The 27,525-nt window shown below is 44.6% G+C and overlaps 1 protein-coding gene across 3 annotated transcripts in view; it reads left to right on the forward strand.

Annotated features, from left to right (window-relative positions):
* EIF4E2 (eukaryotic translation initiation factor 4E family member 2) overlaps window positions 1-27,288 on the forward strand; it is a 30,201-nt gene extending 2,913 nt beyond the window's left edge. The window contains exons 2-8 of one of the 3 annotated variants that reach the window (XM_079923600.1): window positions 4,342-4,456; window positions 5,414-5,548; window positions 9,829-9,933; window positions 11,385-11,537; window positions 11,637-11,773; window positions 18,492-18,570; window positions 23,781-23,918. In XM_079923600.1, the coding sequence (XP_079779726.1) occupies window positions 4,342-4,456; window positions 5,414-5,548; window positions 9,829-9,933; window positions 11,385-11,537; window positions 11,637-11,773; window positions 18,492-18,537 (691 nt within the window). In that variant the 3' untranslated portion in view covers window positions 18,538-18,570; window positions 23,781-23,918. Of the gene's footprint in view, window positions 1-4,341; window positions 4,457-5,413; window positions 5,549-9,828; window positions 9,934-11,384; window positions 11,538-11,636; window positions 11,774-13,502; window positions 18,438-18,491; window positions 18,571-23,780 lie in introns of those variants that run through there. The other 2 variants (XM_079923601.1, XM_079923599.1) reach the window with 2 other exon arrangements.
* Window positions 27,289-27,525: the final 237 nt, after the last annotated feature.

Consider the following 27,525-nt stretch of genomic DNA (forward strand, 5'->3'; position numbering starts at 1 on the left):
ATCACAGTAGCATTGTTTCTTCTCTGGCATAATTATTTTTGTTATTTTTCTGTTTCCTAGTGGTTAGCAGCAAAAGCACTAAAAAGAAAGGCACTTATATGCTTCGCTTGGGGCTAGAAAAATGTAAGATGCTGAGGTGACTGTGCCCCTCTTTAACCAAGATTGAAGGGAAAGGACCCCAAAGGATATAGTGGGGAGTTGGGAACTGAGAAGAGAGAAATGATGTGAGTCCCTGTGGTATGCCCTAAAGAAGAGAATTAGGAGCTCTCTTGGACCTGAGCAATTTTTAAAAAACTCATGAAATGTTCCTAATCAGGAGACAAAAAACCAGCCATGACAGTACAGCTGGGACAAGTACAAACGTTTATATGGGGATGTTCAGAAGAGGGAATCCCAACTCAGCCTAGAGAGAGATCAGAAAATATTTTCAAGAGAAAGTGGTCCTGGACTTCCATGGTGGCTCAGTGGTTAAGAATCTGCCTGCCAATGCAGGGGACACAGGTTTGAGCCCTGGTCCCGGAAGGTCCCACATGCCACGGAGCAACTAAGCCCATGCCCCACAACTACTGAGCCTGCGCTCTAGAGCCTGTGAGCCACAGCTACTGAAGCCCGTCCGCCTAGAGCTCGTGCTCCGCAACAAGAGAAGCCACCGCAATGAGAAGCCCACGCTCCGCAACGAAGAGTAGCCCCCGCTCGCTGCAACTAGAGAAAGCCTGTGGGTAGCAACAGAGACCAAATGCAGCCAAAATATAAATAAATAAATATTTTTAAAAAAGAGAGAAAGTGTCCTTAGTCTGAATCCTGAAGGACAAGTTAAGTAGGGGAAGAGGAGCTCTCTGAGCAGAGACCAGGTGATGAACACAACAGAGGGCTGAGGTCGGGGACTGCAAGTAGGCTGACCACTGGAGGGAAAGGAGTTGGTTGCACCATGCTGAGGTCAGACTGCGTGTCGGGTATTCCATAGGTGTTCTTATTTTTTGTTTTATTTTATTTTTGGCTGTGTTGGGTCTTCATTGCTGAGCGTGGGCCTTCTCTAGTTGCAGGGAGCGGGGGCCACTCCCTGTTGCGGTGCGCGGGCCCCCCATGGCGTCGGCTTCTCTTGCTGCAGAGCACGGGCTCCAGGCACACAGGCTCAGTAGTTGTGGCACACGGGCTCAGTAGTTGTGACCCGTGGGCTCTAGAGCGCAGGCTCAGTAGTTGTGGCGCACGGGCCCAGCTGCTCCGCGGCATGTGGGATCCCCCCGGACCAGGGCTCAAACCCGTGTCGCCTGCATGGGCAGGCGGACTCTTAACCACTGCACCACCAGGGAAGCCCTCCATAGGTATTGTTAAACACACAGTATGCTTGTAAATGTTGTGGGACTTGCATGCTAGACAGGTTCCTCTTGAAAAGGAAACCAGACCAGCTCAAGTTTAATGAAGGGGAAGGGGCATTGTAAGCACCATTAGGTCTCCCAGGAGTCCAGGGAGGGTGAACCAAGCCAAAGAGATGGCAGCATCACAGACAGAACCATTCTCCTTTCCACTCTCTGCTCATCTGCTCATTCCCTTTGCCCCTACTGACTTTCTGTGGTCTTGCTTGTTGTCTTTATTCCCTCATGGCTTTTCTTGTATGAGACTCATATGACTCCCTAGTTCCTGAATCCATATGATCTTTCATCTCCTGGATGAAAAGCCGAGGGAGGAATTGGCTCATAATTTTGAGCGAGCCCCTGAGGCATCGTTTATTGGCCAGGCTGGGCCACCCTTTAGTCTGGTGCCCTTCCTTCACAGTCATGTCTTGGCCAGGGTGGGGTTGGGGACGGTCATGGCACCATGCACGATCTCGGGAGTATATCCTACAGCTAGGGCTGTGAAGTGGGCAGAGCAGGCACCCCAGCCCATGCCTAGCCCATCCATTTTAACATTTGAGCACTTTTTATGTGGTAGGCACTGGGGATTCCTGGGCAAAAAGAAAAACAGTGCAAAAAACTTAGCAGCATGTTTCTGCATCTGTAAGGTAATACAGGCATACCTCTCATTTTACTGCACTTTGCAAATACCGCTTATTTTCTTTTTCTTTTTTTTTTTTTTTTACAAATGGAAGGTTTATTGCAACCCTGTGTAATTAGTGATGGTTAGCATTTTTTCGCAATAAAGTATTTTTAAATTAAGATACATACTTTTTAAAGACATAATGCTATTGCCCTCTTAATAGACTAAAGTACAGTGAAAACATAACTTTTATATGCACTGAGAAACCAAATAGTTTGCATGACTCAATTTATTGTGATAATTTGCTTTATTGCGGAACCAAACCCACAATATCTCTGAGGTATTCCTGTATCTGAGTTACAATTTGACCACTTCTAGTACCTTCCCTGAGAATTGCCAGATTCCATTTGACTGGATACGGTCGGAAAAGTGATTTCAGAAAAGATCTGGAAGTTAATGGTCCAGCTCTAGACTAAACAGCATTCTTACTATCTTTGTGAATTCACCTTCCATTTATCTTTTTGTCTGGATCTAGTGAACTTTAGGTTCACTGAAAGCCTTAGTATTGTGTTTTGGGGGCTGGCAAATTATGCTCAGAGACAGGTTTTCTTTGCCAGTAGTTTATTTACCACAGATTCATTGTGGGAATTACAGTAATTTCATAAGCCAGTAGCATGCAGATGCCCCTTATTAAGCTAATAAAGAAATAACATACCATACTCCAGACCAATGATAGGTTAATCACACTGTTGTTCCACGCAAGGGAAGATGAATAAAGTCCAGATTTAGTTCAGTTGTACCTTTATATGAATTGGTACTGGATGAGATGGCTTTGCCAACCAGCAGCTGAAGTCCAGCTGCCAGCTCAAAAATAAAAGTCACTTGTTGCTGGAGCACATCGCTAGGAAACTACAGCACTGGTGTTGACGGGCAGGCTGATCTCTGTGGGGCCGCTACATGGTTTGTCACCACTGCTAAAGGAGTCACCTCGACCACAGGAGGAACTAATGTCCCTTCTTTTCCTGAGACTGCTGCAGGGTTTAACATCACTGCCAACCAGGAGTGAGTGGCTTGAGATCTTCAGAGAGCAGGATCAGGAAAGGATAGCTTTGCCCGGACAGAGACGCTTGGATATTCCTCACACAACTCTCAGTATTTATAGTCTAAGTGTCCCCTCGCCGTAGTTCCTTCTTTATTTGTTCCTATTGATAAGGCCCCAGCGGTGCCACTCGGCAAGTGAGCTGCTAGTGCTTAACAATGACAGCAGATGAGATGACATCCTAACACACTTCATTCTTTTATTAAAACAACTTTACTTCTAAAAACAACTTTTTTTTTGTCTTTGTCATAAGCAGGTGGATTAAAATATCTTCATTTAAGTCATAAATAAGTGGATTTGAAATCATAGCAAACCACTACACAACACTTAGGGTGGTTTCACTGCTTCTGAAAGGGTGGCACCTAAAGTACATTTGACTTAAAAGGCAAGAAGACGTTCCTTTCTTTTCTTTTTCTTTTCATTTAACATCAATTCAGCATCTTCTGGTGCTACATGTTAGGGCAGCATCTTCTTGTCCTAGATGCTGAAGATACAAAGATTAATAAGACACTTCTAAGGGCCCCCTCTAGTAGGAAAAACAGATGTGGGAGGAATGGTACCTTAGGCTGAGGGGGTAGTGTTTGCAAATAACACAGATGTGGGAATATAGGTTGCTTGGGGAGGTGGGAGGAGGGAAGGAGGATGCCAGTTGACAGGAGTCAGATTCTAGAGGATCTTATGTTTCATTGTACTTTATCCTGCATGGTGGACATCAGAGGGCAAGGGACAGTTGAGAGTTTTAGGCATGGAAGTTAAATGATTAGATTTGCATTTAGAAGGAACATGCTGGTGGCGATGTAATTGAGATGACAGGGGAAGGCGGCCTAAACTAAAGCAGTAGCAATGGGGAGGGGTAGGAAAGATGGTTAGAAGGAGTGGCAAGAAAGAAAAGTAAGTTTTTTAGCTTCATTTGAAATGCCAAAGCAGTTATTTAATCCAGAAATTCTTCTCATTATTGACTATTTTTGGCAAAGAAAACAATCCCTTTCACCGTTTACCTCTCGCTTCTTTGCACAGCCTTTTAGAAAACTAGAATGTGGAGCTTTCTGGAATTCACAAGTTAGCTGATGGGCAGTTTCATTTTTGTTTAATCCTCCTAATTGCCACTCTGCATTCTTTGCCGTCTCTCATCTCATGTGCACCTCATTGCCTGTATCTTTAAGTGACTTGGGGTTGGTTTCCTGGTAGTTCATTTGACCTGGTGGCTTTGTTAGATAAGCAGGAATCAGCTCAGTCATGGAGTAACGTTGTTTTGCCTTTCCATTTAGATTGAAAGATGATGACAGTGGGGACCACGATCAGAATGAAGAAAACAGCACACAGAAAGATGGTGAGAAGGAAAAAACGGAACGAGACAGGAGTCAGAGCAGCAGCAAGAGGAAGGTGAGTTTTGTGCTGCATAGATGTGGTTGCCTTTGGACTTGAGACTTGGTTATCTTGGGAAATCTGGAAGATGCAGATTAACTTGATGGCATCCTGTTTTGTAATATCTGATTTTGTTCTCAAAAAAGGTTGTTGAATCACTGGAGTTCATTTTGGGACTTAGAACTTTTCCCTTGCCACACGATCTTGAGATGCTGCCTTGCTTTCCAACATTCTCCTAGCCTGAGGTAGGGGAGATAAACCCTGGAGTTTAACAAGGATGTTAATTGCTTCAGAAGCTGCTGCTCAGTATTTCAAATCCTGCACATCACTTAGAATTTTTGACTGTTTAGTTAGTAATAGTGTGAGCTGATTTATCCCACAATATTGAGTACCTTCCAGATGCAGGCATTTTAGGTGCTAAGAGGACACAAAGGTGAATGAGACTGTGGATGAAGGAGTTTACACTTAACAGTACCAGTAATACTAGTAGCTGTCATTTATTGAGTACTTACTCTGTGCCAGGCATGGTGCTACGCACTTTACCTCTGTTAATTAATTTGATCCTCTCAGCAGCCCCATGAGGAGGTGGTTATTATTTTCCCCACTTTGCAGATAAGCAGCTGAGGCACAGACTGGTTAAGCAACTTGCCCAGCGTCATTAGCCAGTAAGTGATAGGGTGTCATAGAGGAGGCCGACTTGGCCTGGGAATATGTTGAGATAAGATACAAACATAAATATCTATGATAGGAATTAGAAAGTTACGAAAGCATTAAGACCAGAGAAAATGTTAACAGGAACTTAGAATCAGTTAACCACTAACTTACTGTGTCAGCAGAATCTTGAGCCCACTGTAGGTAATTGAGGATGTATCCTTTTTAAGTGTGGAGGTGGTAAGGGGTGACACTGTAAAATGTTTTCTCAGTCTCAGAGCATGTGAAAAATGCCCAGATTAACACACCTTCTTTAATTCACAGGCTGTTGTCCCTGGGCCAGCAGAGCACCCCCTGCAGTATAACTACACTTTCTGGTACTCCAGGAGAACCCCTGGCCGTCCCACCAGCTCACAGAGCTACGAACAGAATATCAAACAGATTGGCACCTTTGCCTCTGTGAGTACTGGGTGGTTTAATGTAGCGAGCCTTGGTAGTACATTCATGCCTGTGTTTACATCGTTGTGTATATATACCCTCCTGGTAACATACTTAGGATTCTGGTTTCCTTAGTTGACTGACCTGAGTCTCTGAAGTCAAATTGGCTCGTTCTTAGATTTCTCATTGCACGTCCATAGGTGACATACGTCAGTATCAGTAAGTATGTGAATTGTGGAACTGGTCAGAAGGGGACAATACAGAAATACAGGCTTGTTTAAGTAGATATTTATTGAGTCCTTACTGTGCACAAAGTGTCATGAGGGATACAAAATTTTACAGTACGTGGTGTCTGTTCTCATGAAGCTTGACAATAAAGTTGAGAATAAAATTAGAGTTTTTGTGTTTAATAATCTCCCATTAGGGTTCCGGATATGTTAGTGATTATGCATAAAGTAGCATCTTTTTTCTGTGTTCAGAAAGAAAAGGAAGTCTATTTTTTGTGGGTACTGTCAGTACAGAGAGCCCACACTCTGTCTTATCTCCGTCACAGGTAGCTAGAGTTGTGTACCCTGAGAAGCTGTCTGCAACTAAAACCAGTCTTATTCAGTGAAGATTATTATATATTTTGTAGGTGCAGTACAGTCAATCTCTGGGCCGAATCAAATGCAGGATTTGTTATTTTCTTGAAATTATTGAGGTATTTGTCCTGTTTAAAATGCAGACACTGGAAAAGAAAACTATAATAGAAAATAAATTTTACAATAAATTAGTAAAGAGGAAGGACACAATAATAGGCACTTCGTGTGATTTCCTTCGATCGTTATGATAGCCCTATGAGGTCAGTGATGTTATCCATATTTTACAAATAAGAAAAATGAGGCTTGGTTAAGTATCTGATCTGAAGTCTCAAGTCTGTGATAATTTACTTAAGTGAAGGAACCAGTATTGAAACTCAAGTTGGGTAGGCTGTAAAAACCACCTTCCAAAGCCTATACTCTTTTACTCTTCCATATACCAAAATGCATGCCAAGAGGCTCCAGTTTTTTAAAATGTTTGTTTACTAGAAGCAGCTATATTTATCTGTTTATTATTAATCAGATATGCATATATAACTGATAATCAGATCATCTGATTACTATGCTGAGTTGATATAATTTCAGCCAAAAGCAAAGGTCCTGTTTTAGTTGGCCTGTGCTCTCTTACCACCAGTAAATTTAGGCTTTTGAATTATTAAAAATAGCTTGCGCACTGGTACATATTTGGTTCAAGAAATGTTGAATGAATTCAAGGCACTAATAGGGTTCTAAAATGAATAAAAAACCTTGCCCTTAGGGAAATAAGACATGCCCAGGAATTTCCAGTACAGGGAGGCAGTGGGAAGTGCTGTAAGCAAGGCATGGCTAGAGTGCACTTGGAGTGCAGAGGGAAGGAATTAATTTCAGCTTGGAGAAAGCCTCTTTGGGAGGAGATGGGTTTGAGATTGAATTTAAAGAATTTGAACATGTGATAAGAAGAGGAAGGAATTCTTGGCAGAGAAAACAGTAGAATTAAACTTAAAAATATCCACGTAGTCCTTAACATTCCTGAATCCACAGAAATTTTGATGGCTTGCTAGACATTACAGGCTAAATGGCAGCCATTATGTTGTAAACAACTGGTTAAGCGCTCAGAGGATCAGAGAAGAAACTGAACTGGGGAGGAAGTTTTCGTTCAGGAATTTGTTCAGTTATTTTAGCATAATTATAACTATTCTAGCATTTTTCTTTCCCTCTTAAGAAAGGTATATATGAATTTACCCAACTTGCTCAAGGAGGGTTTTTGTTTTCTTTTCTTTGGGCGTGTATGCTGAGTTGAACAGTTTGTCATCAGCATCATCTTGGGTTAATGCTTCTTTATACTCACCAGTGTCATGTAATTCAAGGCATTGGGAAATGCCTCACAATATTAAATTCCTCACAAAGAAATAATTACATTGTAAAACCAGTGATGCCAAAGCAGTATTTCCCATTTGTCCTCAATCCTAGTGTTTGACAACATTTAAAAAGTTCTTGAAGTTCAGGTAACTAAGAAAGCCGTGTCTTGAAATGGAAAGAGCATTGGACATGGGGATCACAAGTGCCATCTGTTCTACTGCTTGACTTTGTGGGCTAGGGCGAGTTCTGAAACCGTTTCCTCAATTATAAAATGAAGAAGGTAGTTGAGATGATTTCTGAGGTCTTTTCTGCACTTCGTATTCTGAGTCTAAATGTTTATTTTTTGGTTTCAGTTGGGAGTTCCAAAAATGAAAATTGCCTTAAGAGAAGGAAAAAAGATAAAAATTTAATGCTATTTCTCGATCTGCTTACTATTTCATCTCTCTTATGGTTTGGATATAGGATTCTGGCTATGAGATTATATAGGATGGCTTTAAGATTGGTGGAGACCAAACGGTTAATAAAGCAGTGCTCAATTGGAGGATTGAGAATGGTTGGTGTACTTTGTCCCCACCACCCCCTCAAGTCCTGATTCACAATGAGCCGTGGTTTCTAGTAGGCGTACTTCATTTCTTTGCACTGCGTTAGGGTGGGAAAAGATTATTGCTCATTGTATGCATATGACCACTCACTGTCCCAAATCACTGCGTGTAATTAAGCATGGCAGTGGCTGAGATGAAACACTGCATTGAAGTCCTACAGATGGCATTCATTCCTAATTTCTTTGTAACCTGAGACATTTCCCGTGTTCCTGCTCTCTATAGGAATGGAAGGCACATCCATTTCACACAGCCTGAGGTCTGTTTCTCCTCAGTTGCTATCCATATCTGGGAGTATGACCTGAGTCTCTGTCTGCTTGGTACCCATTTTCAGCTGCGCATTATGGAGTCTTGCTTCATGTTTAATTTAGAGCCAGCAGTGTCTTGGCAAATACCAACTGTTTCTTCAGACTGTTCCACATTTTCTCTTTCCTCCTAAAGTGTGCACTTCACTGGCCAGTACTTTGTAGCTATTCTCCATGAATTGCAGAGGAATAGGGAAGTAATCTCTCCTATCAAATCACTAGTGAGAGAAACAGAAATGGCATGCTGAATATAAATAAGCATACATTTTATAGAGAAATATGTCTGATTTTCTAACAGGACTGTGAAGGAGGAGCGAAGAGAAAATCTCTAGCTAAGAAAAGGGACTTAAACCCTAAGTGAGAGGCTAAGTCCTGCTTGGTTTTTGGACCGTCCTGGCCTTAGCAAGGGCACCATGGTATGGAGTAGTGCATGTGGTTGATTCTGTCACTTAATGCTCAGTAACTAAACAAATAAAATGTATTTCATTGTAGCTAATGCTATATTTGATGGTAAACATCTTCGATCAAGAAGTGCAGTTTGGGCTTCCCTGGTGGCGCAGTGGTTGAGAGTCCGCCTGCTGATGCAGGGGACACGGGTTCGTGCCCCGGTCCGGGAAGATCCCACATGCGCTGGGCCCGTGGGCCTTGGCCGCTGAGCCTGCGTGCCTAGAGCCCGTGCTCTGCAGCGGGAGAGGCCACAACAGTGAGAGGCCCACATAACGCAAAAAAAAAAAAAAAAAGAAGAAGTGCAGTTACAGGGCTTCCCTGGTGGCACAGTGGTTGAGAGTCTGCCTGGCGATGCACGGGACGCGGGTTCATGCCCCGGTCCGGGAAGATCCCACATGCCGCGGAGCGGCTGGGCCCATGAGCCATGGCCGCTGAGCCTGCGCGTCTGGAGCCTGTGCTCCACAACGGGAGAGGCCACAGCAGTGAGAGGCCCTCGTACCGCAAAAAAAAAAAGTGCAGTTATAAATATAAGTCATGAGCATGTAATGTACAGCACAATGACTAGTTAACTCACACAGTTAATAATACTGTTTTTTTTTTTAAGTGATTTGGTTCTAAAGAAATACATTCAGGCTGAGGTTATGTGGCATTTAATCTGTCTCAAGACTTAAGTGGTTTTTATTGTGTAAAAACAAGGTCCTCTTACACCATGTGATGATTATCCTGTGATTTCTGCAGGAGAGTATGTATTGACATTGACCAACTAAGGCTCCTAGCTGAGGCTGGCATTTCTCACCTAAAGAGTTTATTCTTGTATCAACAATATTACATTATTCTTTTATCAAAATATACAGTATGCTTTCCTCTAACATGCCTTCCTTCCCACACAGTCCCCCAAATGAAAACCTAACCTCCAGAAATTAGAGCCTCTAGCAGAGTGTCTTCCATGTTTATGCTCTTCTCTTAAATAAATCTCACATTCATTCAAAGAAGCACAAGAAACATCTTTTCACTCTGCTGTCTTCTCACTGCAGGTGGAGCAGTTCTGGAGGTTTTACAGCCACATGGTACGTCCCGGGGACCTGACAGGCCACAGTGACTTCCATCTCTTCAAAGAAGGAATTAAACCCATGTGGGAGGTGAGGACTGAAAGCCTCAGACTGCTTTTCTGAGCAAGTTTTTTATTTTAGGATTTTTTTGTTTGGTTTGTTTTTTTTTTAATTTTTAAATTTTTTTTTAAAGCCATGTCAAAATTAAAAGTAGTTTATAGTTTTCTCGGGACTTCCCTGGCAGTCCAGTGGTTAAGACTGTGCACTTCCACTGCAGGGGGTGCAGGTTCGATCCCTGGTCGGGCAACAAAGATCCTGCATGCCTTACGGTGCTGCCAAAAAATTTTTAAAAATTTATTTTAATTCTAAAGAAGTATTTTAAAGTCTTCTCTGAAAGCTGTGTCACTGTTTGGTCCGTTGGAAATGGGACCTCTAGGAAAAGGCACTGATTCCATTGTTTGTCTGTGTGGATGGTTTTCAAAGATTGTTTTATCACTAAAATGGTATTATAACAACATTAAAGGATTTTTAAAAATTACTCTTCCCATAGAACTGGTTTTGTGTGTGTGTAATATATTACCATAGGGTACATATGATTGAAGTGAGTAAAAGTAAGATTATGGGCAGCAACTGGAGACCCAGAGCTGAGCTCTATGATCTCTTTGCTGTAACCCATCTTCTCTATTCTGATGCCAGAGTGTTTTTCTAGAAGACAAACGGGATCACCCACACATACCCCAGTTAAAAATCTTATGCAGCTCTCCATCGCACACACGATCTTGCACCTAATTACCTTTCAGGATTTGTCACCCATCATCTCTAAGTCCTCCCTTCACTGTAGCTAGACCTTCCTCTTTGCGTCTCTGTCTCACAATCAGAGTTTGCACACTGCTGTGTTCTTCCCAATGCCGGCAGAGCCCTTCACCTGCTTTACCTGGCTAACTCCGGTGTCCCTCAAGACCCGGCTTAAATGGTTTCCTCTTCTTGGGTGTTTCTGTCATGTTCTTTCTGAACTTCCTATGCATATCTCTGTTACAGCAGTACTTGTCAAACTGTACTGCTGGAATTAATTTTCTTGTCTATCTTCTTCACTAGACTGGATCTAGGTAGAGACTGTGGCTTCATGTCTGTATTTGGGACATGGTAACTCTTGATAAACTTCTAGCGAATGAAGTAAGGAAATCTGTTTGAAATCTGACATTTCATTTTGATGTAGTTCCGAAAAAGGATGATGATGATTATTATTATCATTTTGGCGTATATTATCATTTTGGCTACGCCGCGGCTTGCGGGATCTTAGTTCCCCCACCAGGGATCAAACCTGGGGCCCCGGCAGTGAAAGTGCCAAGCCCTAACCACTGGACCGCCAGGGAATTCCCAAGAGAGGATTATTTTTAAAGGGTCCGTTTGGCCATTTTTTCCTATAGAGTTGAGTAATTGGGAAGCAACAAGACTTCTTAGTGATCAAGGGATCGTTGGCCCTAAAGCAAAAGAGCTGTGAAACCATATTTTAACTTTAAATGCTTTCTCTCTTTTCACAGGATGATGCAAATAAAAATGGTGGCAAGTGGATTATTCGGCTGCGGAAGGGCTTGGCATCCCGTTGCTGGGAGAATCTCATCCTGGCCATGTTGGGGGAACAGTTCATGGTTGGGGAGGAGATCTGTGGGGCTGTGGTCTCTGTCCGGTTTCAGGTAAGCCACCCCACGGGCAGGTCTGCTCCTCATGTTGCCTTTACTCTTCTCACTGCCTCCGATTTGCTTTGATGATTCCTTCTGTCGTTCCTCCTGTAGGAGGACATTATTTCAATATGGAATAAGACTGCCAGCGACCAAGCCACCACAGCCCGCATCCGGGATACGCTTCGGCGAGTGCTTAACCTACCTCCCAACACCATTATGGAGTACAAAACCCACACCGACAGCATCAAGTATGTGTTGTGGGGGCTTGCGGGGGGCGTGTCCCTAAGTTTAGCAAAAGTAGGTCCTTAGTTGGGCCCAGAGGAATGTGGTCGTACAGAGACTGACTTCAGGAGAAGGGACAGACCAGTCTTCCCCTAGTGCTTCTGGCCACCTGTAGCAGTTCTTTGCTGGCAAGGTTCCCTGTCCACCTACACTGTGGGGTGCTTTTTATGAGAGAGAGCCCTTCTGCAGAATCCCAGTTGCACTGCCTGGGCTTGCTTTATTCACACAGGCTGTCTTGTCTTTCATGCACTAACCACTGTCGTAGAATGAAAGACAAAGTGCTCTTCTTTTTCTTGCTGATTTTTAAGATAATTTCACTGAACAGTAAGGCCCTCCTCCCTGTCTGCCCCTCACTCCACTTTTGCATGTCTTTTTAACCTGTTAGCTTCAGTCTGTTTTCTTTGTCCTGGGAAATCGACTTCGTATCAGGAGTGATGACTCCATTTCCTTGTGTGTAGAGCTGAACTCGTAGAGGAAGCAGAGTAGCGTGTTTGTGGGAGTAGAATCTAAGGGGAGCATGGATGCCAAAGAGGAAATTAGCTTTGCAGTCTACCTAAGACTCAAGGAAGTGGAGCTGGACGTCCACAAATGAGAATCACTGGCTAGGGTTGCTCCTTCAGTGATTGAATGTCATAAATAAATCCAGGTTATTATGAAAACGTTGTGGGGAGTGGCTGTTAGATTTTCCTCACAACTGGAGGGAGAGCGAGCCAACTAGGAGTCAGGACTTGGAGGTTTAGTTCTCTCCTTTGACTCTAATATCAGTGTGTGCCTTTGAAAAGTCTCTCTGCCACTCTGCTTCAGTTTCCCCATCGGTAAAATGGATAATAACGCTTTACCCAACAGGGTTGTTCGAGGCTGATTTAATCTTTGTAATTGAAGGTCCTCAGATGGAGAATGCTCTTACAGGGCCAAGTATTATTACTCTCATCATCATCATTAGTAATAATATCATCATCCTGCTTATTAAAAACATTACTAGTAATGAGCCCAGCCATGGTGTTCAGCAGGCAGACCATTTGGGAATCTTTTTCCCCTGAATTTACAGATCGTATTGTGGGTGGAACTGGCTTAAACTAGCTAAGCGCCAGTTTTTAATTGGGAATGCTGCCATAGGAGGTGGTCTGTATCGCATGGCTGGGTGTGGCTCATTGTCGCCACCAACAGTTATTAGCTAGCCATGACCCTGATTGCTTGCCTCCAGTCCCCGGGTCAGCATTGTTTTTCTCTAGGCAGATTTTTCCTATTCTTTGTTCTGGAATACAGGTAGTTTCTGCCCTCCAGCCAGACTCAGTCTAGGCTGGAGAGACCCACACCTACCTTTTCTAGGACTCTTACATTCAAGGTTCCCAAATGCTCCCCACCCCCATCCCCCCCAGAAGCAACCTTTTCACCTGGATAGGAAAGGGAAAGAGGTATTTTTCAGCTCTCCCCTCTCCACTGTTCTCCCGCTCTAATACCCTGAAGCAGTTCTTCCTGACTTTTGTAGAAACACGTACAAGTCCTTAGAGTCTAGGAGAGCCTTGGGGCTTATTGCCTTAGCCTGCTGCTTGCTGCCTTGTCCAGAGGCCTGCCTAGTACTCCAGCCCTGCAGCTGCAGGGACCAGAAAGCCCTCCTTGATACCTAGATGCTACTTTTCCTCGCGTCTCCCTCTCTTTCTCTCCCAATGTGCCAACATTTTGCACTTTCACTAGAATGCCAGGCAGGCTGGGCCCCCAAAGGCTCCTTTTTCAAAACCTCTGGAAGCCGCGGTTGAATGTGCCGTGACCCTCTCCCTCTCTGGATGGCACCGTCACTGAAGCTGGCATCGTCGGAGTCTCTTGCTCTGTTGGCGCGCTACCTGGAAGACCCTTCTGTCCCGGACAAGAGGAACCGGAAGAGCATTTTATGTTTTAAGAACAGGCTGACACGCAGCAGCTACAACAACAGCTGAGATCACTTAATAAATGGTGCTAAACTAGCTTGTCTCATGCTCTTGCTCTTTATGGTGCATCAAAGAAGTGGCCTTTCAGACTGACTGTCACCATATTAAGGAATGGCACAGACTTCTCCGCGGAGGGCCATCCGGGGAACGCAGCCTCATTTCCATAAGACCATTGTATAACGTCACATGGTATTTTGTTCCAGTTCTGCTGAGGTCCGACATAATGAGGTGATATCTAGCTCTCAAAATGAGACCCCATTTTTTTGGTATTTGAATTTTAGTTTCCATCTAGTCATGCCGATGACCAGAACAGAGTGATTTCTGACTTAGAATTCAGCTTGAAAGTCCGTACGGTTGGAAAGGGGGATCCTTGGCCTTTGCTTTGCTGACTTTGTATGTCTTACTTCAAAGAAATCTCTTGCTTGGAGGTAAAGCCCTGCTTCCGTCTGTGTGCGGCTGTACGTATAGAGCTCCCTTGCTTTGTGTTAATGAGGTTTACTCACTGTGCTAAAGCCGCCCAAGCCACAAGCTCTTTGCCAGCCTTCTCCCTTCTGCTGTCACCTTAGAGCCAGATCATCTTCCTCTTCGAGCTCGCCCTGCTTGCACGGTCTCAAGGTTCTAGCCCTTCCCTTCCTCCCAGTCCCCAGGGTTGTTGTGCATCAGGACCTGGGGTGGGGAGATGTCTTTGTCCTGCTTGAGTGTGCTCCTTAGGGCATCTGACCACACATAGCACATACCAGCCCCTCATGTGCTTTGTGGCTTGGCATGTATGTGCTACAGCTCGGCCTTCAGGCCCCTAACCTGCATGTAGAATTTCAGCAAGCCTTACGTTACTTTAGGCTTTCTGAGGAGCTACCACCAAAACCAGAAGTGAAACACTTGGCCCGCACCAGGCCAGGTTGCCTGATCGCGCCTGTGCAGGTGGCTGTGGGCGTAACGTGGAGTTTGCCAGAGTGGCTGTGCGCTTCCATTATGGCAGCAGCGCCCTGAGCGACACCATCCTCACTGACCATCGGGCTCCACGTGGCCTGGGATCCCACAGAACACACACTGGGACTAGAGCGCCTTGGGCTCAGCATCCTGGAGGTGTTCGTGTCGTTGCTTTTTTCTGTTATGTACCCCAAACTGGGTGAAGGACCTAGAAGATGGAGACTTGTTGATGTATGGAAATGCCTGTTCTCTCTGTTTTCAGCGTTTGTCAAAGAATTACCTTCTATGGCCCTTTCCCTCTTGCCTTCCACTATAATGTTACATGTATTGACCTTAATTTCAGCTAATGTAACTGGTCCAGGGGATGAGCTTGATGTCACCTTCCAAAGTAAGAGTTGATGAGAAAGCACCAAACTGACCGTGAGACCCCTGTGATCCTTGCCACATCTGAGCAGACACCGGAACTGTTCTGCTTTGTTCTGCTCCTTGTGGCTCTCCCACAGGTGTGGCTCTGTTTGAGCCAAGGAACTGGAGCTGCTTGGACTTGAGAATTCCGGGGAAATGAGGAGGAAAGAGCCGCAGTTCTCTCCCAGCTGCTCTGGAGATTAGGGCTCCTGGAAATGGTGAGGGGAATTTTTTAGGGGTGGCTTAGATTTCTCAGTCAAGCGTACCTCCACCTTGCTCTGTTTCAGTCCAGTCTCCGGTGTCCTTTTTCAACTATCTGGTTTTCCCAGGCTTCCCCTGATCACACTGCTTGTGGCCTTTTCCTGCTGCACTCCCGAGAGGCTGATGCTGCGCACAGGGCGTGACGAGCTGCTTTGCTGCAGAGGGGATGCTGCCTGCTGCCTCGTACCCTTGCTTATTGCCAACAGTTAGCCCCTTAAGGGTGCGTGGGTCCCACTGTGAAACTGGTTCAGTTGAGTGTTAGCTCAGGGGTGTGGCTCTTTCTAATGAGGCCAATCATAGCTGAGATTTCAGAGATTTGGGTCCTTGCAGGCATCAAGTGATTCACTGTATCTGCCACTTTGAGGACAATCTCATAACACAGCCAGCCTTGCAACCCAGAATCACGGGACCACAGGATAAGACTTGGGGCGCAGAGCCATATAGAGCAGCAGTGCCTCTTGTGAGGAAATTCCTCTTTGGAGTAGTCTCTTGAGTGCCTTCGTGCCTCTGGCCTGGAATGGGAGAGGGAAGACAGGGCCAGCTGCACTCAGTGGGCCACAGTGTTGGGAAGACTGACCAGGCCCCTCTGCAGAGAGAGCTGAGGGTAGATGACTTCTCTTTATTCATTTATTCTAGAGGAGAAATGGGTCGAATCACGGGGACTTCACCACATCTAGATTTCATTGTATTTAAACATTGAACTTCGTAGGCAAGAACCAACCATCCCTTCTCTTGCCATGGCTAAATCATAGCCAGGTGGCACTGGGTCATACCAGCATAATTGCTGGACTTTGCATTTGTGAAATGTTCCCCCATGCTGATGTTCAAGGTAAAGCCCAGACTAGCAGGAGGCCAAGTTCGTCCATGAGTATGAGGGCCAGCTGAGTACAAGGCTGTGAACTGAGATTTGGGCCAGAGTAAGGGCAAGTACAGAGTTACACAGAAATGAGATCTCTGCTCTCAGAGTTTGCTTTCTGGTAAGTGAGCTGGCAAAAGGTGGTCTTTAAAGGACTCATGGTTATCCTGTCATTTGAATCTGTTTAGAATGCCCTGTAGGCTATATTAATCTCATGGTAATTTAAAAAAGAATATTTTTTTAAGAAATTCAATTTACATGACAGTTTTAACATTTAACTTGTTCTTTCTTTACCTTTAAAAGAAACAAGTTTTAATATTACTAATATGCCTGATGGAAAATAGCTAGAACATTCGCACCTAGTTTTAGGCGTTTGATTTGCCTCTTAGTCAAGCATTGGCCTGTGAGAACCAGCGATTGTACCAGTGACTCTGACCAGCTATCTTATCTCCACTGAATCCATATGAGGAAACTTCTTTGCCCACATTCTTCATGTTGAAGTTTTTACATATGAAGAAAATACTGCTGAAGAAAATGGGAGGGCAGTTTAATACTAAACTGGATTAGAGGGGACTCTGACATCCACATTTCTGAAGGTTCTTGACACAGAACTTCTGTTTGGACTAGTGTAGGGCTTTCTGGAAACAAAAGGATAAATGAGGTGAAGCTTCAACACAGCCTTGTAATTTCTTGTTGACACCTAAATTGCTTAAATAGAATTTAAGTCTCACCTTTAGAGCAAGAGAGGGGTTTCCTGGGTCGTTGCCCAAGCGTCAGAGTTTGCTTTCTCCTTATCTCCATTTGTGAAGAGTGAAATGACCTTCTGACATCACTCGTGGACTCTCAAAGTTCATCACGTTACCATCTCTCCAGAAGGAGCTGTGAAGCAGATGTCTTTCTGTGGAAACTGAGTTTGTGAATTGATAAAGACTGGCATGCTTATTGGGTGCTCTTCCATTTTCCTTCAGTTAACGTACGTGTATCAGTATTTTGGCAGTACTCTCTCTGAAGAAACCATTAACTTCAGATCAATCTCTTATTCTGAGAGATACATCATTAACTTATAAATGCTGCTGTTTACAAGAGGGAAATACTAATGAAACTGATGTGAATATTGCCTGGAAGAATGAATTTGTTGTGCCAGGTCTCTGTATTTAATCCCTTCCTATTTAAAAAAAGAAAAGCTATCTGTAGGAGACCTACTGATAAAATATATTTTAGTGGTCATAATATTAAACCTGCAGTGAGCTAATAATTTAGCACATTAAACCCTATATGTTGTCACCATGGGTATATCACCCCTTTAAACCAAGAATGGAATAATTGACAGTAAGGAGTTTTAGATTTAAAGGCACCAAATTACCCATTTTATATATAATTCCCAGGGAAGTTACCTGACACTTTGTCCCTAAGTGGCTGAAAAATGGTTAAGGCAAACAGGAAGGACATAAGCTCCTCTCAGAAAACTTGAGGTGCGTTAGGGCTTCCAGATACACAGGGCATCTAGCTTTCTCCTGGTTTTTGGCCAGCAGTCACCAAGGCCCTGGTCTTTGTGGAGCATCATTCCAAGAGACTCTACCCTCAGTCACATTTCTTATCCCTTTCTAACTCCAATTTCTAAATTAAGTTAATAAGCATTAAAGTTGTGTTGAGCATTGGCCCTTGGAAATTTTGAGCTGCTGTGACATAATACAACTTAATTTTAAGATAATAGTTACTTGGGTATTATCAGAAACACGTAACCTGATAAGAATTTGGGTCTGAGTTTAGAAGGGTCAGAAGGTTGGAAATACGAAAGCAGATGAAGTGGTGTAATTTCCTCATTGCGTCTTTGGACACTGTAATGCTGTTGGGTACCTGCCTTTACCGTCAGGGTGAGGCCTGATGAAGAAAGATAGTTTCTGCCACCTGTCCTCACGTCCCCAAGGCAGAAAGCACGGCTGCCCTTCGCCTCAGTGAATTGGAGGTGTCTCCCATGGTGGGTGAGCTTAGCTCTGACCTCACTGGTCTCCCCTGTAGACTTGTTGAAGGAGTGGCTAGAAGAACGTGCAAATCCTCTAGGGAGTAGTAAGGGCCAGACTTAGCCAGGAGACGAGCCAGCTGCCCCTGAAAGGTGCCGGCCACCCCGCTAAGCTGAGAGGAAACTCTAGGAGGGGAACCTCACTGCTGTGCTTCCAGGTATCGGTGGGCTCCACTTGACCTTGAGGGTATCTGAAATGGGGTGTGGGTTTATCTTGTCTGTTCTCTCTTTGTTAAAAAGCCTTTGATCTGAATGTACTATTGTGTTTTTTGTCTCTGGTTTGCCAGGGCCTGGGAGGAGTTTCATGGCCTGGTGAACAGCAGCGGCCGCTGATCGGACGCTCCCCCTCTGTCTCTCACACTCAGGGTAGGGCCTTGTCTACCTTCTCTGTAACCTTGTGACATACCTCTCAACCGTAGGACCCTCTTCCCAAGGGAATGCCCTCTCCCCACTTGTCCCCAGGCTTGCCTCTGCCAGCATTGAGCCTGCTTCAGCTCCTCCTCATGGACTGATGCCACAGTCTCAGAGGAAACCGCTGAGTCCAAAGCCACTGACTTATCCTGCCTGGGTCACATGCCTCCTGGTGAAGCCCTGGGCAGGTCGATGAGCCTCGCTACACTTCTGTTTTCTGATTTGGAAAATGAGTTTCCACGGACTGACATGTCTCTGGTGTCTTTGGATGCCAACATTCCATGATTAGAAATGGCCCAGAGATCCATTTTCTTTTGCCTGGACGTGGCCATTTTTAAGCCGTCTGACAGTGTCCTGTGACTAATAGGACAGTTCCACAGGCCACAGTATGGGTTAGGTGAGAGGTATGTCTCGTTTGCTGGTGGTATTTGTCAGTTGCGAGGAAACAAGTGATGGAACTTCTGAGTTTCAGCGGTTAAAGTGAACTGGGGGTAGATGTCAGGGCTGTGTAGGAGGCACGGTTCCAGGTTGTATTGTGGCTAGACCACCACGTGTTTGCTGGCAGAGAGAGACCCTGGGATATCGAAGGCTGGGTCAACTGAAGCATTCACTTTAAGAATATTTGTATTTCAGTTAAGGGAGTTCCAAGTCCATGTGTGTATCTTTAGCAGAAGGAGTTGAATTGGGTAAATTTACTCTGGATGAGAGGAATGGATAAAAGGACGGTATCTCCACGTGCCCGACCCGAGAGCACATTCCTGGACAGTAACTGTCCCCGCCCCAAACCCATCCCTAAGAAATGGAGAATTTCTAAAATGGAAAAGATCATGTCAGCTGTAGTAGCTGCTTCAGAACTCCCCTCTCCCGGGAAGGAAGGGAGGCTTTTTAAGGAATAGGAGACCTACATTGCTCAAATGAGCTAAAGAGATGGCATGACACTGTGAGGGACAGAAGCGGGTGGCCAGGGGTCTGAGTAATAAACAGTCCCAGAATTCCTATACACTCATGCCACTCATATCTGTTTTTTCAATAGTTTAATTCCTTTATTATAAATTCAGCTTCTAGATGATAACATTAGATTTTCAAAATTGCAATTTAAAGAGTTTCTCTGTATAGTCAATATAGAATTCTGAGATGGATGAAAACCATGTATCAGCTCTAATACTGATACATTGATGTGTAGGCTGGAAAGCAGCAGATACTCAAAATAAACCAGTTACATTCCCAGAGGCCTCTGGTGCTATAGTGGACATGTTGTAACAGCACTACCATAGTTAATTCTAAGGTTCCTTTTCTTTTGCTTTTAATGTCCCTAAAATTGGGGTGCTTACAGTGAATGTGATAAGAAAGGTTTTTGTCGTAGTTTAATTGGCAGCATTTACCTCTTAATGGTGGTGCCTTTAAAATTCAACAGCATCTTAGGTTCCATAAAAAAAAAAGCTTTAAAATGAAACTGGAATAGACAGAATGGAAGACGTAAAATTATTCCCTCTCCTCTCAGCTAACACTAAACTCCCCAGGAAAAGATCTTTGAATTGCTTTGAGAAGTCATATAGTTGCGTAAGTTGCATAATTGCTGTTTTGTAGTCTCTTTGTTCTTTTTGTTGCCCCCCCCCCCCCCCCCCCCGCCCAATATCTTTTTTATAGGGCAGATTGAAGGGAGCATTCATGGGTTAGGTGTTCTCCTTGAAGCACAGACTTGGGAGAATGAGAGGAGTATTAGAGTCTAAACAAAAAACCCAACTCACTTCATTGTCCTAACAGACTTGAGAAAGACTTCATATTTCACCTTTATTGATTTAACCTTGTAAGTGGTAAAAGGGGTGTTCCAAGGAGATGCGCATACCCAGCTTGTGGTGGTTTGAGCTGCCGTTTTAGAGGCCCCAAACTTTAGCCTTCTTGTCCTCCCTCCCTCTCCTCCCTTCCAAGTAGATCACTATCTATGAAGAAATTAAAAACTGCTATTTAAATAATTCTTGAACCACAAATACTTTTCCTCAATTTATCTGATGTTTTGTGACGTTACATGTGGCTGCTAATATTTTAGGAGTATGTCATTTGACCTCTATTACCATTACAAATAAACATTGCCCTTTTAACCATGGCTTCGGTAGAAGTCCCAGTTAGCTGCTGGTTTGGGGCGGTTGGGGAGAGGGGTAGATTCTGGGTCCCTGCATGTCTAGGCTGACATGCACAGAAGCAGTGATCTCTCTTGATGGAGAATGAACTTGGTGTGGTCACTCGGTGGAGATGAGAGATTGAAGTTTGCCCTAGTAAACCTAGGGGGTTTGCAATTTTGTTTGCTTTGCAGGGAGGGAGAGAGGAGGAAGCCAGAGCTGGCCTGGGCCGGACAGCTGGATAGCCAGAGAATGATTCCCTGAAGACCGTGATGTAAAGATGTTATCATTTCCTTCTAAACGATCTGTTATATCATTGAAAGCCATTGAACAAACCCAAACCCAAAAACCTTCCCAATAGTCTGCACATTGCTAGGTGCTTGGAGGGTCTAGCTTTCCGGAGCTCAGTCTAGATTGTCTAAATTTTAGTTTGCTTTTAAAAGAAGAGAAGCCCATCTTTTAAAAAGAAAAAAAGAAAAAAGAAAAATTGATTGTGGCCTCTGCCACTTCCTGTCTACCGTCTCTCTTTCTCCTAATCTCTCTGTGCCCTGCAGCCTGGGGTGAGGGACATAACTGAGGATTAGTTCCCAGCTGGCTTGAGGTGAACACATTCCTCAGACTAAATTTGGCACCAAGCTCTTCTCAACCCACTTTTTTTTTTTTTAGAAAGGCTGGACCTGAGCCGCCAGCTGCCACCCGCCTGCTTCAGCCTGTCATTGTCAGGAGCCTGTTGCCCACCCTCATTGCTCTTTGTTTTTCTTTATATCAGACTCTTTTTGGAAAAACTCAGCTGGATTCTCCTGGCTCTGTTACTCTGTCACTCCCCATTTCCATTTTACAAATAAACCTTAGAATGATTCTGACTTCTTAGAGATTTCTGACTATGAAGAGATCTGTGGCAACAGAATTAGAATCAATATTACGTATCTTAGTGGGAAGGTGCTATAGAGCCCTTCAGCTTACCTGCCACCGGGAGGGTTTGTTCTGGCCCAGCCCCAGCACAGTGCAGGAGTTCTCCAGAACGTAGGTGGCCTGCGTATGGTGATGATTAATCCTAAAGATTCTCTTCTTTACATCACTAAACAGCAGAAAGGGCTGAGTCCAGATATTTGCCTGCCATCTCTCTTACTCCAGATAAGACAGATAATTCTCCCACAGTCAGAAGATTCTCTGACTCTACCTTCCCGCACCCCTGGCTTTCTAGTCTCCCTTCTGGTTGACTTTTGTGATCCAATTGATCTGTAGGGACAGAGATGGCATCAAAGGGGAAGAAGGAAGCAGCAAATCCTTCTTCCTGACCACTCTTTGTTATCAGAGGTGTCCTCCGTTGTGCAGACTGTCACAGCACAGCGTCCCTAAGGGGACTCAAATAGCACACCTCAGTTAACGCCTGCTTTTCTCTGTCTTATGATCAGATGCATTCTTATTCTTTGTTAGCTTCTTGCGGCCCCTCAGTGGGGTCTGCCCTTTTGAAAGGCCCTTTAAAAAGATGATTACCCCACTAAGTTCTCTTTGTATTCAGTCTTCAACTCCTTAGATGGAAATCATTGAAATTCTCAATAGCATTGATCATTGAGCTGCATGGTCATGTATGTCAGTTACAAAAAATACCAGTGGGCTTTTGAGATAACATCAGTTTCTTCCCAGCCAGAGTTCACCCACGCCAGCTCCATCCAGTTTCCCTCTCAGTGTGCTTGTCTGCAGTTATTGTCTGTGTAGTGAGGGCTGTGAGTTACTGTCAGCCTGCCACCATCGTGGAGGAGAATCTGTTAGCCAGCAGCAGGAGAAAACTGCTGTTTGGCTGGGCTGAGCATATTCCTTCGTCAGTATTAATTCATTCTGGACCAATTGCCAGATACCCAATCAATTGTAGCAATTTTAAGACAGGTCAGTTAAAACCAAAGCTTCTAGAATGTTCCATTAAAATTAAATGGAAGAAATCATTCCAAAATCAGGTTAATGAGAATTTTTCTGTCTCAAAATTTCAGACGAGTTTAAGTCTGAAGCGCTGGGCCAGAGCAGTAGATGCAGTGACCTCTAAAGCCCCTTCCAGCCCTGAGATCTGGGGATTAAAGTGGCGACGCGAACTGCCAAGGTGTTGTTGGATTACTAGGCTGCAACAGGAGAGGTACTAGTGGGCGGCCAAACCTGTCTGCATCCAGTAGGAGGCAACTAAGAAGACATCACAAGATCTGTTACACACACACACACGCACATGCACGCGTGTGTGCACGTGCTAAGTTTCTAAAGTAAAGTGTACTCAGGTTTCACCTCTTAGAATATCCTTTCATAAGCAGCTATAAGTTTTGAACCAAGGGATTTTTGGTTGGTTGGTTGATTTTTTTGAATATGTAATACAATCTGTCGTTCAATTTTTTTTAAAAAATGCATGTGCGTGAGTGTGTGTTTGTGTGTAAGAGAGAAAAAGGTTTGCGTCCCACTCTTTCTCCATCTGCCCAGCTTCCAGTGTCCCTTCCCCTGCCACCACACTGCCCCAGGTAACAGCGTTTTATTACGTATGACTTCTTTGAGGCAGATATGAGCCTTATTTCCTCACTCACACAGGAGGCAGCATATCAAGTCCACACACTGTTCTGCACCTTAACGTTTTCAGTTTCTCTTGGCGATCTTTCTGTGTTAGTAGAGAGTTTCTTTTCCTTTCATTTTTTTTAAGCTGCACAGTATCCCTTTAATATTTAGTCCCCTATTAATTTTTAGTCCCCTGTTCACACGCGTTTGGGTTGTTTCTGACCTCTTGTAGTTGCAACCAGTTGAGTCCAAGTGGCTGAAGGGACTCGGGAGGCAGGTTGCTGTGTTGGCATTAGATGAGCAAGGAAGGAAGGTCCTGGGGTGTCAGGAGGGCCCGAGAGCTGCCGAGGCCAGGTTTCCCCGTGTGTGTGTGTGTGTGTGTGTGTGTGTGTGTGTGTGTGTGTGTGTGTGTTGCCTAGAGGTGTGTGTGTGTGTGTGTGTGTGTGTGTGTGTGTGTGTGTTGCCTAGAGATGACCTGTGTATTGAATGCTCTCTTTTCTCCCATTTTTTTTCTTTCAGGGACAATTCAAGCTTTCGAAATACAAAAATCACATTGTGAAAGTACACAAGCTGGCAATAATCCTTTTCTGTATGTGTGTGTTTGTCTGAAACGGATGGGAGGTCTCCGGCTGGCCCTTCCATCTGCTCACTGAGGGGACGTCCCTGAGCCTCGTGCTCCCCTTTTGCACTCATTCCTGGAGGACGGATTCCGCTAGACACCCTCCAGCATCGCTGACTTTATAAAGCGGAAAAAATGGAAAACGTGACTTTGTAATAGACAAACTTTTTTTTTAATGGGGTTCTGTTGGGGGAGTTCAGCCTTTCCTTTTTCTGTGTGCTGTCCAGATGCCTCCCGGGCACCCTGTCGTGCTCTCCTCTGCTGTACAAAGGGCGTCGTGACCACGTGTACAAGCCAGAGCTGTCAGCTGAGCGTGATCAGTATTATGAATGTCTGTGCATCCAGGAAAAGCTTTTTGTTGGAGAGTCCCGGAATAGCTATAAATGCTGTCTTCTAGACCTGCCATTAAATTATTGGGACGTTTTGTTTATTTCACGCCCCTCTTCCCCCAAGCCCACCACTTTCGGAAAATGTGTTACTGATTTTGTATTGTCTCCTGCCTTATGCCCTCCAGTCTTCCCTCCTGTGGGACTCTTTCCTTTTAGGCACTGCTGCACTTAGAAGTTTAATCCAGTGGGCTACACTGGTTTCACTGAGGCGACTTAGAAGGTATGACTTCATAAATTAAACCAGAGCAGAATCCAGTTTAATGAGGAGCTAGATTATAATAGAGCTTCCAAGTACAGGATGAGGAGCTGAGGGCAGTTTCTGAAACCGTTTTCCCACATATGAGCAGGGCCTGTGTGTCCATCCTGTTTCTGTGGGTTCTTGCATGCCTCTGACTGAGGAAGGGAAGCAAAAGCTGGTTGTTGCCAGGTGTTAACACAATATGGTGAATTCTATGATCTGGAAACTGGGACATCTGAAGAAAAGCTGACCATGATGGATGGCTTTCTTTGCACGGCTCTACCTGTCTGCAGTGGTTGGAGAAACCTACTTTCAGTCCTCATCACCTGGTGTGCGTGTTAGCAGATGCGTGCTGATCCAGGATGCCCGGACAGAAACCTTGCAGCTGCTGCCGCCAGGCTCTGAAAATGACCAGGCACACATCAGAGAAGCTGGGTGATCTGACTCCAGAAGGACTGAAATCAGAGAGGTCAAAGAGCACCTAGGGTTGAAATAAGTACCGAGGACCAGTCCTACGGCAGCCTCCAAGGATCACTGGCTTACTTGGCTCTTGTGAGCAGAAATCGCAGTACCTTAAATTAAGGCCTCTCCTAAAACCTGTCCTTGCAGGCCAGGGGGCCTTAGCCACCTGGTCTCAGAGAAATCATATGAGAGTAACAGGCATTTCCTTATTGTATTTATATTACTGTCTTCCTACTTTGCAACTCCTGAACACCCTGGAATTACCACTGTCTTGGGATGTTTTTTCCTGAAAGAACAGGGGAGTGTAGAGCCAAAAGGGAGGTGCTTCCATTACAGGTGAAGTTAGATGGGATCTAGCAGTGACTTAAACTCCAGGAATATGAAGAATAAATTCTAGTGCCCGGACAGTTGTGAAGGGCTCAGACAAATATAGGAGCAACATTGGCTACAATGGGGAGCAAAGGCGGCCTTCTGAGTTTAGACCCAGAGAGGTCTTCACTTTTGCCTAAACTCAGATTTGCCATAAAAATTCCAAAGAGAGTAGATGATTGGATTTGCCCTCCTTTGGGCATCTGCCTGACTATTATTAGTGTGTGAGTGTGGGTGCATATGTGTATAACGTGTTCGTGAGTGAGGGTTTCGTCAGGCCGAGTGCTATGGTGTATTGTCCATATTTGTGTTTACTTTTTTTTTTTTTGATCTCATTTGTTCAGATGTTTTAATCACTTGTGTTTCCTAGAGCTGCACATGCCTCCCCCACCAACTTTTTCTTTGCAGTATTCAAAAGTTATTTTTTTCCCATCAAACACATACTGGCTAGAACAAGAGTTATTTCTGCTAGGCAGCATCTTACCCCTAGAGCTCTCCAGGTCTGCCTAACAGCTTTAAATCGGGGATTGAAGAGTCAGTTTTTCCAAACCACCTGTTTTCCACGTTAGCTTGCGAGGTCTTTTCAATTCTTTTTGACTCCATGCGCCTCTGCTACACTGAGATAGGACACGGTTACGGTATCACCAGTTGTAAAGACGAAGGCGAAAAGGTGCGCCAGAGCCAACCTAGCAGACGTATCAGGTTGCTGCTGGGAGGTGGGGCGTCACAGTCCCCTTTGCACAGGCAGGCTGTTTCCAGGACCCCTCAGAAACTGGTCCCCACTCCTCTCCAGGGCTCTTCTCATCTTATCCCTCTATTCACATCTTATCCCTCTTATCCCTGTGTGTGTTTCCCTGTGATGTTGGCAGTGACAATAATTTCCCACCCAGAGAGAAGCTTGTGGTCCACGATACTCCAAGAATGAATTTCCAGGTATTAGCCAGTGGAGGCACAGAAGCTGTGACAGGAGTGAGTCAGTGCTGCACTTTCAGAGCAGTTGTGTACTGCAGTAATAAATGGAGAACATCAAGAACCTGGTTGTGGACTCTTGAATGCAGTGGAAATGGGGACACGGGTAGTTTGTTACTACTGCTTCTGCCCTTTGGTGTGTGGGTCTTCATTTTAAACGCGTTTCAGAACAAAATAATGTGGGATAGTCCGGACGCTGCAGTATCATTGACATAAGTGTATCATAAAACTGTCCTCTAATTGACATTAATCGTTGCCATAGCAATTTACATTTTTAATATCAAAATAGTTGTTAATTCTAATTCTTCTAAATTCGGGATGAGGAATATTGGAGTGGAAGGGGGTTCAAAGGAAGGTTTAGATTTGGAAGTAAGAAATCACCCCAGGCCTTAGCTTGGAATGTTTTATTTAGCCCAAGAATGGACATATGGGGCATTCCAATGACCAGTGCCCATGTGAAACACCACGGGAGGATGAAACTTAATGCAGAGCCTCAGTGACTGTTGATGGAAGATTTAAAACTGTAGTTTTGAGACTTCATTTCAATATATAGAAATTTCCTTTCCGTGTATATCAGTCACAGTCCAAGTGGAGACAGAAAACATGCACGTTATTTTAACAATATGGTAGAATTGTTGACTCAGTCGTTAAAAAGGCCTAAAGGAGACACTAAAAAACCAAGGCAGTAGCGACTCCAGGAGGAGGTGCCTCTGAGGATGGAAGCTGCTCACCTGGTGCTGGTGTCTGAGGACCGAAGGAAGCTGGGCTGAGCTTGTTGGGAGCGGCAGCTGGCTTCAGCTGTGGGAACATGCTGCTGTTGCAGAGCTCCACGAGGCTGGAGCTCGTCCCTTTTCCTTCCTCCAGCGCTGAAGTGCACCCTGTTGGGGGAATCCAATGGTCTGCCAGCTGGCAAAGTAGAATTGTGTCCAGTTCTATACCCAGTATCACAAAAACAGTTAAAAACAGTGAGTGTGAAACAGAGGTAAGGGCTTAATCATTGGTACAGTCCTCTCCTTTAGCCACTCAGCATCCATCCATACCCTTCTACACATATTTGGACTTCAGTAGTATTACAAAAGCAACTCGGTTTCTGCCCAACTTACAGCTAACTAATTGTAAGACGGTCTTAGCCGCTCCCCAAACAGGAAATGTAATGCTTAGCAGTGAGCGTGGGTCTCTGGGCTACGCTGATTCCTCCAGTTCAGTCACAAGCTCGTC

This window comes from Stenella coeruleoalba (assembly GCF_951394435.1).
Source record: "Stenella coeruleoalba genome assembly, chromosome: 6".
NCBI lineage: Eukaryota > Metazoa > Chordata > Mammalia > Artiodactyla > Delphinidae > Stenella > Stenella coeruleoalba.